Source organism: Lagenorhynchus albirostris, chromosome 1 (assembly GCF_949774975.1).
Source record: "Lagenorhynchus albirostris chromosome 1, mLagAlb1.1, whole genome shotgun sequence".
In the NCBI taxonomy this organism is placed as follows: domain Eukaryota; kingdom Metazoa; phylum Chordata; class Mammalia; order Artiodactyla; family Delphinidae; genus Lagenorhynchus; species Lagenorhynchus albirostris.
Window position 1 is genome coordinate 44,159,389 of NC_083095.1, and position 12,571 is coordinate 44,171,959.

A 12,571-nucleotide genomic window follows, 5' to 3' on the forward strand; every position below is an offset into this window, starting at 1 on the left:
TCCGACAAGGGCATTTATAAAATTACATTAAATTAGATCTAAGGGTGGAAAAGCATGATTTTTGTGCTATGAATTTAAATCAGGAAGAAGTTGCAGTAACTGGGTTCCATCTGTGGAGTTTTGTGTCTTGATCTCTTAAGCAATGTAAATATGAAAATCCAGAGTCCTTAAAACTCAGTGGGACCTCTGTAAAAGTAAGAGGGAACTTCTCCTAATCGTGTGTCCGCCATTTTGAAGCAATCTCTCATAGTGTCAAAGTTGCAAAGTAGAGCTCCATGCAGGAGAAGTGCCACCTTTTAGGAAAATAAAAGCCAAAATTGCAAGCAGCCAGTCTATAAACATCAATTTTGGATCCCTTTGCTTGGGGGAGTGAGAAATACTCAACAGAATAAAGTAAATAACTTTTCTTTTTCTTCCTTCCTTTTCCCTCTCTGAGCTCTTTTTCTTATAGGATTTTAGGACTCTTGAAGGGTAGGGAGAAATTCTATTAGTTTCACAACTTTAGGGGTTTGTGTATCTACTTTCTTCAAAACTAGAATGTGCAGAAAGGCGCAGAGGAAACTCTGCTGTAGCTGCTGAGCACCCAAATGCCCGAAAATTTGCCTCCTGCAGGATCAGCAGCCTCTACACATCAAAATCAACATGGAAGCAGCTTGCGCTACAAATGTGCACCCTTTCTACTTGCAAATGTGGGAGCCTGTCATTATCTGATTGGTGGGATTCTAACTTTACTTCAGAATTCCTAGCCCACCCTGTGCCAAACTTGAAGACTTTTTTTTTGCACTGCGTTTAAATATTTGATGGGTGTCGATAAAAAGTTAAATACTTGTTTGTTTAGCTTTAGTTCTTTAGACACATATAATCAAGTTCTCCAAAACCCTAATAAATCTGTTACTTACCTCGAAATCTAATTACCCAGACTACTAATTAGGTGAAAATGATTACTGGAAATGACTTCAAATGTGGAATAATAGTGGTTGAGAAGTTTTCTCAAGTTTGCTGTTTCGCAAGTTGGTATTTTAGATGTTAAGTGCACTGACATTTTAGGTTCGCAGCAGTTGAAAGTGGTAAAAAGCTAAGATAATTAAAATCTGCCTTGGAAAGGCAACAGTCTGGGGAGAGGTAGATGTCTTGAATTGTTTCTTTGTTTCTCACCAATGGCCTTTGTTATCTGCATTATTTATTTAACCAAAGAGTTCTTTGTCTCTGCAAATGGCCCCAATCAAGTTTTGTTTGAGACAATTAGCTAGTGCCAGCCAAGGAGTCCTATGCAAATGTAGGGATAGGAATGCAATGTGTGCATTTGGAGGCGTGGGGTTTTGTTGGGGCGGGGGGGAGCGGGAGGCAGATTGTATTGCTTTCTTCGGGTCTTTTTTTTTTTTTTTTTAAAGTTTTGGCTGGGGGTGGGGAGGACAGGTTTATCTGGTCTCTCTGCATCTCCTCTAGTTCTGAGAAGCTGGGGAGGGGAGCGGGGTAGTGGGGGAGGCTTTGCAAGTCCTTTAAAAGCCTCTGCTGTGCATAGCCCGGGCTCTTCTTAAGTTAGTGGTGGAACGTGGAAGAGCTGCGTCCTCCGAAGCGGTAAACCAGCACCTCTGTTTGTTTGTTTGCTTTGCCTTAGCTCCACCACTCCAAACCCACCCACCAGGACTCTGAATCTGTCCACCCCGGGAGAAGCGAGACCTTCCGGCTGGGTCCCCCGGATTTGGGCCGACTTTGCGCCTCCAAACAACCTTAGCATGATGTCTTATCTTAAGCAACCGCCTTACGCAGTCAATGGGCTGAGTCTGACCACTTCGGGCATGGACTTGCTGCACCCCTCGGTGGGCTACCCGGGTAAGTGAGCCCCGCGGCACTGCTGCCCTGCCCTTCCCCACGCCCGGTCCGCGGGGCTGTGACACTCTTTCCCCCGAGCACCGGGGTTGGCGGTGGCGTCGCCCCCGCCCCAGCTCCAGGCGAGGTCTCCACTGGGTTTTCCTTCCGAGAAGCAGCTCAAAGCCACAGGGCATTTACCGGCCGAGGAGAGGACAGGGGCTGGAGGAAAGGGAGTAGGTGGATCTACAACGTAGGAGTGGGGCGAGAAGGCTACTGCCCTTGCCATTTGGGCGAGGGGACCCTGCCTGTACCTCGAAGTCCAATTCCTCGGAAGTGCCCTCTTGGCGAAGTCGGGTTTCTCATCATAAATTCTCCCCGCCAAGCCTGGGGCTTCCCCTCTGACCTCCAGGCCCTTAGCCTCTAATCCTTAGAGGTGTGATTTACCCCGGGTGTGAGTGCTTTCCTTTCCGATAAGATCTGTTTTTTAAAATCCTCCTAGAACAAGAAGTATGAAATATGCCCCCATTTGAAAGATGGAGGAACAAAGGCCCCTGGAGTCATAAAAAGCCTAGATCTCGGGCAGAATCGAGATTTGCCCCATCAGTTCGAGCTGCCGGTCCTCAGGGATCCTTTGACTTCACAGAGTGGGGTTTTTGTGTTGATGGTTTAGGGGTTGATTTTGGAGGGTTCTTGTTTTCTGTCCTCCATTTTTTTTTTTTTTTTTTTTGGTTAGCTTTCGAAGAGACCCTCTGTCCGGAGCCATCTCCGACGTCTGGCGGAGTGGGGCATTCCCTGGAAGGGGCAGTGTCTGCCGGAGGAGCCGAGGCCGGGAGGGGGTGGGGAGGACACGGGTAGGGTCCGGGTTGAGCTGCTGCGAGGACCAGGGGAGTGCTGAGTGTGGGCGTGGCGGGAGTCGGACACCCGCAGAGACCCCTGTGACTGAGAAGCTGCTCCCGCACCCTAAAGGGCCCTGGGCTTCTTGTCCCGCAGCCACCCCTCGGAAACAGCGGCGGGAGAGGACGACGTTCACCCGGGCGCAGCTAGACGTGCTGGAAGCGTTATTTGCGAAGACCCGATACCCAGATATCTTCATGCGGGAGGAGGTGGCGCTGAAAATCAACTTGCCCGAGTCCAGGGTGCAGGTAGGGCAGATGTAGGTAGACACAGCCATCCTTCCTGACCGTGTCACCCCTCTCCCCAGCACTGTATTTGTTGAGGACCCAGGAGAGTTCCAGGTCTTGGAGAGGACCAAAGGAAGGTTTTAAACTAAACGCTCGGCTCCATCGGAAGCCAGTAAACTTTTCTCTTAGGGCCCCTTGAGTGTCTGATTTCTCCTCGTGCCCCTTTTTGTCCCTCCACCCCCACCCAGTCCTATAACCAAGGTTCTTCCGGTCCAGTTGGCAAGGTAAGACTGGTGATTTAGATGCAGTGATAAAGCACAGTCCTAGAACCCTTGGACCCCTGGTGGACAGAAGCCCAGCCTTGGCAGATTTCAAGGATAGTCACATAATATTTTAGTTCTTCCCTTCCCCTGTTGGAAATCCCCCCTCCCATTCTCATCTACTTTTAGGGATAAAAGAAGCTTAGCTCCTGCATAGTTCCAGTATTTTTACAGATGAAGAAATAGAGTAAATGACTTGCTCAAGGTCACATGTCAGTTTGGTGGTAGAAGAAGAAATTACACAGTAAGAGTGTTTTCTTTGACTTCTTAGGGATGGAACAGAACTTGGTAGATCTGAGCCATTCAGAAGATAAAATATCAACATGGTATCCCAATGATACCTTCCCCCCTCCCCTTACTCCCCCTTAACTTGACCTTAAGCTGGAGAGGAAAGTAAACTCCCAACTCTTCTGGAATGCAAGTCCCATACAGATTTCTCTGGAAAGAATGTTTAGCACCTAAACCACATGTACACCTGGGACTCCCCTTCAGCTAGGACACATCAGCACGAACTGCAGATCAAAAAGAGCCTTTTTCAAAGTCAGAAGAAATTTTAGCACTTGTGAGGCTTGAACTGAAGTCTTAACTGAAAGAAAACAAATGGCTCTGCATGGTTGGAGATTTGTGCTCAGCCTTCACGGCATCATTTTTACCACAGTTAAGACACCCATATGGAGAGCTCATTCAAGAGGACAACTAAGGACTTTTGCCCAGAAAATGCCAGTAGCTTCCCTGACAAGCCCCCCCTCACACACCAAACACAGCACCTTCATTGCAGAACATGAAGAAGGCTGGTAAAGAGAATTTTCAAAGTCACACACAGAGGCAGAGTTGACAAGCCAATGAACATAATACAGTAAACAATCTGTGTGTCAAGTGGCACTACCCTGAAAGCTCAGACTTGAGCCTAGGAGAGAAGTCTGTCTTTGAGCTCAAAGCAGAGTATATACGAGTCACTCCACTTACCATAAAGAAGGTTTTGGCAAATAGTAGCTTTCAGACCTTCTTCCTCAACAGGATCATTTCTCCTGGGGGCTTTCTTCTGTGAGTCTTTCTAGAAGAGACAAAAAGTAGAGTGATGGAACCAACCTACATATTAGTAGTTGCTACCTGGAAGATGGACTGTAAACTGTTTGAATTTAGGCTGTTCTTGCTGGCATATAACAACAGATCGTTTTCCCTCATTTCTCGTATGTTCCCATCCAAAAGACATAGAATAGATATGTTCTATTCCATTGTGAGAGTGTTCCAAAATGCAGCTGGGTCTTATGTGTATGTGTGTATTTGGGGTGAAATGAGAGATAGGAAAGTGAGGGGGAGAATTTTTAGTCATGATTTGGGCGATTATCTTAAATTTTACTGTTCTGAGCTGGGAGTAAAGCAGGGTCAAAAGCTTTTAGATAGAGCCTCCCCAACTTTCTTATAATTCCAGGAACATATATGAGAGTTTCACTGGCAGGAGAGATTGTCTGCTTAGCTCATCTGTCCATCTAGGACAGATTTATAATCTGGGAGCCACTCTTTTCCTTAAGGAGTCACTGAAACCATGTTAAAGAAGTTTCTTTCCCTTTCAAGGTGTGGTTTAAGAATCGAAGAGCTAAGTGCCGCCAACAGCAGCAGCAACAGCAGAATGGAGGTCAAAACAAAGTGAGACCTGCCAAAAAGAAGACGTCTCCTGCTCGGGAAGTGAGTTCAGAGAGTGGAACAAGTGGCCAATTCACTCCCCCCTCTAGCACCTCAGTCCCAGCCATTTCCAGCAGCAGTGCTCCTGTGTCTATCTGGAGCCCAGCTTCCATCTCCCCACTGTCAGATCCCTTGTCCACCTCCTCTTCCTGCATGCAGAGGTCCTATCCCATGACCTATACTCAGGCTTCAGGTTATAGTCAAGGATATGCTGGCTCAACTTCCTACTTTGGGGGCATGGACTGTGGATCTTATTTGACCCCTATGCATCACCAGCTTCCTGGACCAGGGACCACACTCAGTCCCATGGGTACCAATGCAGTCACCAGCCATCTCAATCAGTCCCCAGCTTCTCTTTCCACCCAGGGATATGGAGCTTCAAGCTTGGGTTTTAACTCGACCACTGATTGCTTGGATTATAAGGACCAAACTGCCTCCTGGAAGCTTAACTTCAATGCTGACTGCTTGGATTATAAAGATCAGACATCTTCGTGGAAATTCCAGGTTTTGTGAGGACCTGCAGAACCTCTTTTTGTGGGTGATTTTTAAATATACTGAGCTGGACATTCCAGTTTTAGCCAGGCATTGGTTAAAAGAGTTAGATGGTATGATGCTCAGACTCATCTTCTGATCAATGTCCCGAGAGGCATAGAAGGAGAAATGAAAGGCCTTAGAGGGGCCTGCCAACCAGCTACCTGAAATGGACAAACCATCTGATACTTAAGATCCTATCATAGTTTTAGATCATTGGTTTTACTGATTTGCAAAGTGATCGAAAGCATTCTAGCCACGTGCAACCAAATACCACCAAAAATAAACAAACAAAACTAAATTGTGAGGGAAAGGAGGGAAGGACATAGCCTTCTTAAGCAGAGGTGTTCCAGTGTCCAGTAGCCAATTCTTGGTTGAATCTTAGGAATGGACAGTGTCTCGAGCTCACTCACGTTTCATGACCAACTGGTAGTTGGCACTGAAAAACTTTTCAGGGCTGTGTGAATTGTGCGACTGATTGTCCTAGATGCACTACTTTATTTAAAAAATAATGTTCATAAGGAGTCAATATGTAGTTTAAGAGACAATCAGTGTGTGTCTTATATAAATGGTACATCTGTGGTTTTTAATCTGTGCTAGACTTCAAAACTGTGATCTCCTGTTATTGTATGCAAACTTGAACTCCACCTCTGCAGGGGTTCTTCTGTGATTAAATAGGTTATAATTATAAGTAAATTCAGAGCAACTGAGTACTTATCTAAAAAGATTACCTTTGGCTGGAGGTGAGCTGCACTGAAACTTTACAACAAAATGTCTCTGGACAAGGAGAGTGAGAGAAGAGAAACAAAAGGACACTAACTCATCTGTAATTTGCTGTTGGTAAGCCTAGCAGTAAAGAGACATTGGTCAATTGCTCTGACCCTGATGAATTTATAAACTGAGATCATCGTTGTTTATGCTTGCAGATGTTAACTGGAAAAGTTATATACGCAGAAACCTTTCTTCCTGGATTTGGCAAATATGTATAATTATATTAAAATGGTTCTAGCACAGCATTGGGTCCAGTTTAATTTTATACCACCATTTATGAACGAGAAGCCCACATTCAGCCACTCCTTCCCAAAACGTGTTTTTCTTCGGTCAGAGAGGGAATTAGCAAACTTTATTTTTAAAAAATGTTGAGGGGGGCCTCATCTATGAATGAACAAGATATGAATGACTGGTATGTCAACTTTTTGTGACTTTCATTAGTACTGCTCCGAAATTGAGTATAGAGAGCCTAATAATCAAAAGCTCTCCTTGCTTTTCCCTCCCTACCAGATAACCCTAACAATTTCTTAGGCACTTTACTAGCATGTCTTAACACAGATCAATTTTTTAAGCGAGAAGGGGCGAACTGTAGTACCTCAGAGAAAATGTGAATGACAAGAATTCCTTGTTTCTATTCTCTTATTTGATTAAGGGTTTTTTTTTTAAACTTCCAAAAATATATGAGGTAAACATGAGAGGGAATGTAATCAGAATCTGAAAGCAATTCAGGCAGAAATGATTTCTGAACAAAAGAGTTTCAGAAAAGTTTTAAAACCTATAATTTCAGTAGTTGAACATAAGGCACCCTGGTCAGGTTTTTTTTGTTGTTTTTTTGTTTTTTTTAGAAAGTGCTGAGGGGAAAAAAAAAATAGGTCTCTTCTCAGTTGTACCTGCATTTTGTAAACCAATCACCAGAAAAGACAAAATGGGCCAATGATTATGGTGCTTCTCAGGTAAAAGCAATATTTAATTTCATTTTAAACTCCTTATGCTCTTAAGTCTGACCAAAATTAAGCGATTCTTGATTGTAACTTTTGAAATGAATGTTAGCGGTTGCAACCATTTTGTCTTCTGGCTGATTTCCCCCTCCCTGGCTGCTGCACAGGCTGTCTTGAGCCCTACATGAGATCTTGTCTAATAATTGTTTTTGTTTTGCTGCTAAAGGAAATGAGGAAATGGAATAGTTTACTGTCAACAACTGAGGCACAACTTGATGGCAAGATTTTCTAGTACCTACTGATAATATTCACCCTACCGTAGTTTACAACTGGAATGAGATTGGGGCTGGGGGTGGAGGGTTTAGAGAGAGTTAGAGAAGGAACGTACATGAATCTTTGCTTTATAGCTGTCCAGATATTGGGTCTCATGCAAGGAAAACAGATTCTCAATAATTTCTCACACGGCCTTCAGTTTTCAGGATGCCCCACAAAGGAACAGGAAAGATTACCCTCTCTGTAAAAACAATAACAACAACCACAAACAGCGGACTACTCAGCAAATCGCGCGGTTAGGTTTCTCTCCCCGTACTTTAAAAAAGGAGGACGTCAGAAAAAGGCGCCAAGCCCCCTCTGAAACTAATTTTTCCACCCCCTTTGCACAACTTCGTTTAACAGACCACGGAGTTGAATCCCTTTGAATTGACGGCGAAGTAGAAATGAATTCCCCCTGACCGCAGGCAACGGAGGGAGGGCAAGGGAGGCGGGGAGCTAGCGCGGGCTCCCACGTCCAGAGAGTTCCGGTCACCGCGCCCTGCCAAGACCCGGCTTTATGAAGTTTAGTCCAATAATCGTCATTACTTGGTACTGAAATGACGCCACCCTCCAAAGGCGTCGGGGAGCGATTTCAACTGCTTGCTGGCGATCAACAAAGACTCGAATGTTGATGTAACCTTCGTTTTGAGGGGTGCAGGTGAGGGTGGGGTAGTTTGCTTTACAGAGCTCTGTTGTCCCAAACCTTTATCTTTCCCACAAAGATTCTGGGCCCTTTGTATTTCACCTCGGGAGTGTTTCGTCCCTTCACAGATAAGAGAAATCCAATCAAGTCAATTAAGTTCCGGCTTTCGAAACCTCGGAGTTTGAGATCATGGTCAGTTTCCTCAACTCCTCTCCCACTCGCTTCCCTCTAATCTCACCCTTCCTGCGGCTTTCCACTCCCTCAGCCCCGGAGGCCCCGGGCGGCACTGCGAGGACGTGGTGCTCGGGAACAGCCTGTGCTCCCCGCCGAATCCACGGCGGGCTTTCAGAGCTGTGTTTTCTAAATCTCGACTGCCCGATCGGAGCTAGCCGGGAACGGCACTCCCATCTCTGCCCCGGGGGGCCCGAGGCCCAAGTGGCTCTCTAGCTGGCGCCGCCTTCTGGGCTCCACTCGGCCCTGAGGGCCGGGAAGGGGCGGCCTTGAGGCGCTCGTCCGCCAGCTTCCCCTCTCTCTGGTCCGGCTCCGGCTCTGGTCGGAACCTCGGCTGAGCCGCAGCCCCCATCACGGCCCGGTCCTCAGTCTCCCTCGCGGGCTCCGGGCGCTGTGGGCCCCGGCGAGGCCCGCGCGCCGCCAGCCCAGGGAGGAGCACGGCCTCCTCGAGCCCTGAAGTCAGGCTTCGGCGTCAGCCGTGGTCCTGGGCACCCGTGGCCGGGTGACTTCACGGCCTGGCCGAGTTCGGGGGCCGGGCTGGCTCCAGGTGCGCGTGCGTGGCCCGGCCAGGAGGCGAACGCCCTGAGCTGGAGGGAAGGGAAGCCGAGACCGAAGGAGAGGATGGCGACGTGGCCCTGCCGGGCCCGGGAGAGGGGGCCAGGGGAGAGATGCGGGCCCGACGGGGCCCGCGGCCTCTTGCCTTCCTCTCTCCCCGGGAGGAAGCGCCGCAGACGGCTGGGTGTCCTACTGGCGGTAAAGGGCGAGGCCGCCGCCGCCGCCACAGCGGGAACTCCCGCCGCGCCTTTGGCCTCCGGTGTCCGGCGAAGACGTGGCGCCGACGAGGGGGTCCAGCTGGGCCTGCCTTGGGCCCCAGGAATCCTCCAGGGAAGTCTGGGGCTTCTGCTAGTGGGGCTGGGGGAGTTGTGCTCGGTGTTCTGCCCTCCCTGGGGCTCCTGGGCTCTGAGCTGAGCCTTTCGGGGGGGAGCCTGCGGGACTCTGTTTCCCTTGGCTCATCCCTTTTCTCCGACGCCTCTAGATTTCGTCTTTAAACTGGATGCCCTGACTTTTCCTTTGCAGAACCGGCGCAGCACTCAACCGCCCTGAAGGCCAGAGGCCAGTTCTGGAAGGGGAAAGCCGTGCCTTTGGCGTCCCGGACAGCGCCGGGCGGCCCGTTCCGGTTACCTGCAGGGCAGGGCCGCAGTCCTGCGCCCGCCTCCACTTAACCAGAGGGCGCTAGGGCGGCCAGTCCCGGCGCGCTCACCACATGTTTGAACCCGCGTCTAACACCCGCTGAAAACCTCGCTGTTGTTACCCGGACAAAGCTGTAACCCAAAACCAGGAGTGCCAGTGTGAGGTGGTGGTTTATTGATACACAGACGTGTTTTAATCATACAAAAGAGAAACACAAAGGAGTCGGGCAGGAGACAGGCGCATCCCACACAAACGGAAGCTGACGTCTTAGAAAACGACCAAAATGCGAAGATGCAGGGTCGGGTTCTGCCATGACCTCTGCCTTCTTCAAGCCTTCCTTCAAAACCTTATCTCTTTCCCTTTCGTACCACAAAAGGGTTCACGCCCCATTTACGCATCTGCATGCCCAGATCTGCGACCAGTGTCTTGAACACTTCTTTTCCTCTTCTCAACGGCCAGAACCCTGTAAGCGCAGCGTGCCCTGATAAAACCTGATCCCCCAGTCGCTCCATTTCTGCCCTTGGGTTAGCATGATACAAAAAACGGGGAGCCCCTGGCACTTTCCCCTGGGATGGAGAGAGCAAAACCCCAAACAAAACCCACCCCGATGTTTTTCCGTATTAGGCTCTGAAACTGCACAGATTATGGGATTTGTCTCGGACAGAATTAACATTACATGTGAACGGTAGTGCTTCGGTATATTGAGACACATTGTATACGATTGCTTGGAGCATCTCTTCTAAACTGCCTGTTAATAGCAACATGAGACCTTAAAATAATAAGTGGTTTTTCGGTTTTAACCTGATTAAAACGAAATTTAGACTCTGTAAAGGGCAGTTTTTCTGGTGGAAGCAGTTCGAAGGAAAGGGAACCCATCACGGGGGCTGGAGGAAGCTTTTGTATGGAGAAATGGCTGGAGAGGAGAAGTAAGCAGGCATGCGTTTGAAAGGCCTTCTACTATGCAGCAGTCCCCACAAGCATGGGAGGTGCCCCCAGCTCTAAAGAGAATTAGCCAGACTTCCTCTCTTGCAAGCAGTGTGTTTTATATTTAAAAACCAACCTGCTGTCGACTGTAAAAAACAATAAGCAAATTCAAATAAAGGAGCCCTACCAAGTCCAACCCATTTGGTCAAAGATAACTGCAGGTACCAGAGAGGTCAGGCTATCACTAGGGGGAGGGTCGGCTTCGAATTTTGTTTTTCTCCTAAAGGGAAAGTCGAACAGCGTGAGGTCTGTGACTCACTTTTATTCCTTAATCTTCCCCATCCTTTACCTTCAATTATCAGAGGAAGGAAACATGGTATTGGGGGGCTGGGGGGGGGGAACACAACAACAAAGGGGGAAAAAAAAAAGAATCCCGTAGCAAATATAATGGTAAGTGGCCAAAGTTTGAATTGACTTCTGTTTCAGCACCACAGGGGGGAAAAAAAAGCTATCCAAGAATCAGATGGAATCCTGTCACCCTCTCCAGTGTCCTAGACATAGTTTGCCTACTTCGGAGTGGGAAAATGACCTTTTTGGATGAAAGGCTGCTTAGTCTACTTGACATCACTAGAAGACACTTCCAGCAGAGGACTTTAAAAATAAGATGACAGATTTTAGCAGCTATACTAGTGCCTTTTTCTTTTTTCCCCTTGAACTGCCCATGATGGGACCACCAAATCCCAAATGGTATATCCTGCACCCTGCAGGTCTGCTCACCCTCCAACCCAGGTTCCCGCGGTAAAGGCCATAAAACTCCCGTAGAGACAGCTTTTGGGTGGACTGAAGCCTCTCCTTAGGCCCTGCCTCCAATTGCCCAACTGGAATCTCCAGAGGCCTTAGGCTACACTGAAACCTAAAAATCACTTATAGCAGCCTCCAGTTGTGTTAAAATCTGTTCCTAGAACCAACAGTCACATTTTAGGCTCCTGGGCCATTAATAAAAATCGCCTTAACATTCAAATGGCTCTAAAATGCGTTGATAGCGGATTACTGGGGCCTAATGGACGTCGTGTGTGATAACATGGCCCCTGAGCAGCGACGTTCTGGAGTGGGTGTCCGACCACAGCTACCTGATTATCAGCTTACAGTCAAACCTCTTTTTAGCTGCGATGCTCTTAAGAGGCGTTCTTCCGGACAGCAGAGCGGGAGTCTTCTGTGTTCTTCATTTAACCGTATTTAACTATCGCGTACTGTTCTGGAAAGGGGAGGGGAAAACTTGCCTATAGGCGTAAGGTCACCCCCAGACGTAAGAGGGGCGGGTCGCCGGTCACTGCCCCTCCCCTCCCCTCTTTTAATGGAGCGGTGCCCGAAAGGCGGTGGCTAGGGCACATCTAGGCCCCTGCCTGGGGTGTCGGTTTCCCCTAAGTCTGGGGCTTCCCCGCGGTACTCCCGAGCCTCTCGGCCTCTGGCCGCCTCGGAGCGAAGCCTGTGAAGAGGCTGCTTGGCTTGCCCCGACAAGACCTGCCACGTCCGGAACACTCGTGGAGCTCTCCCGCTGCCCGCGAGTAAGCCTTCTGGACAGGGTGCGCGCAGTCGTCGACGCTAAGGACGCCCTGGCAGCGGCCGCGGCGCAAGGGAGGGAGTGGGTTCCCGGCTTTCAACGAAAAATGTGGCAAGTGCACCGTGTTCCCATTCTCCACCCCCACCTTTCACCCAGCGAACTAAGCGGAAGACTCCGAACGCTGGGCCTTCGGAGGCTGCAAAGTACACCCGGGCATCGCCCCAGGGGCCTCCCCTGCCAGCGCGGCGTCCCGGGCTAACGTCATTTGTCGAGTCCGGAGAGAGTAACAGGCGAGGCCGGGAGTTACTGGAGTGGCTGAGAGGCAGCTTACGCACCAGCTGCGTGGGACATTGAGATCAGACCCCCCCACCCCCAACCCATTCAGCGCACGGGCACCAGCCCCGGAAGTGGGCCTCGAACCCACAGCGCCCCGACCCATGCTCCAGGCCGCACATGGCGCCGCCGGTTCCCCTGCGGAGCGGTAGACTGTGGGTGGCGCCCACCCGGCAGAGGCGAGGCTGGGTCCATAGGGC

General features: G+C 49.2%; 1 protein-coding gene across 2 annotated transcripts; it reads left to right on the forward strand.

Moving 5' to 3' along the window:
• The first annotated feature begins 1,736 nt into the window (after positions 1-1,736).
• OTX2 (orthodenticle homeobox 2) lies at positions 1,737-5,449 on the forward strand. Of its 2 annotated transcripts, none has more exons than XM_060167110.1 (3): positions 1,737-1,833; positions 2,779-2,954; positions 4,829-5,449. In XM_060167110.1, exons 1-3 carry the CDS (start codon positions 1,737-1,739, stop codon positions 5,447-5,449), a joined length of 894 nt encoding a protein of 297 aa, XP_060023093.1. The 2 variants fall into 2 exon arrangements, with proteins under 2 accessions (XP_060023093.1, XP_060023100.1); XM_060167117.1 differs by having other exon boundaries at positions 2,803-2,954.
• The last annotated feature ends 7,122 nt before the right edge of the window (positions 5,450-12,571 follow it).

Excerpts from the sequence above, each read along its gene's own strand:
- OTX2 (XM_060167110.1), top strand. The coding sequence starts at position 1,737 with ATGATGTCTTATCTTAAGCAACCGCCTTACGCAGTCAATGGGCTGAGT. Across the intron at positions 1,834-2,778 it reads CCCCTCGGTGGGCTACCCGG|GGCCCTGGGCTTCTTGTCCC; the intron begins GTAAGTGAGCCC and ends CGCACCCTAAAG. Across the intron at positions 2,955-4,828 it reads TGCCCGAGTCCAGGGTGCAG|GTGTGGTTTAAGAATCGAAG; the intron begins GTAGGGCAGATG and ends TTCCCTTTCAAG.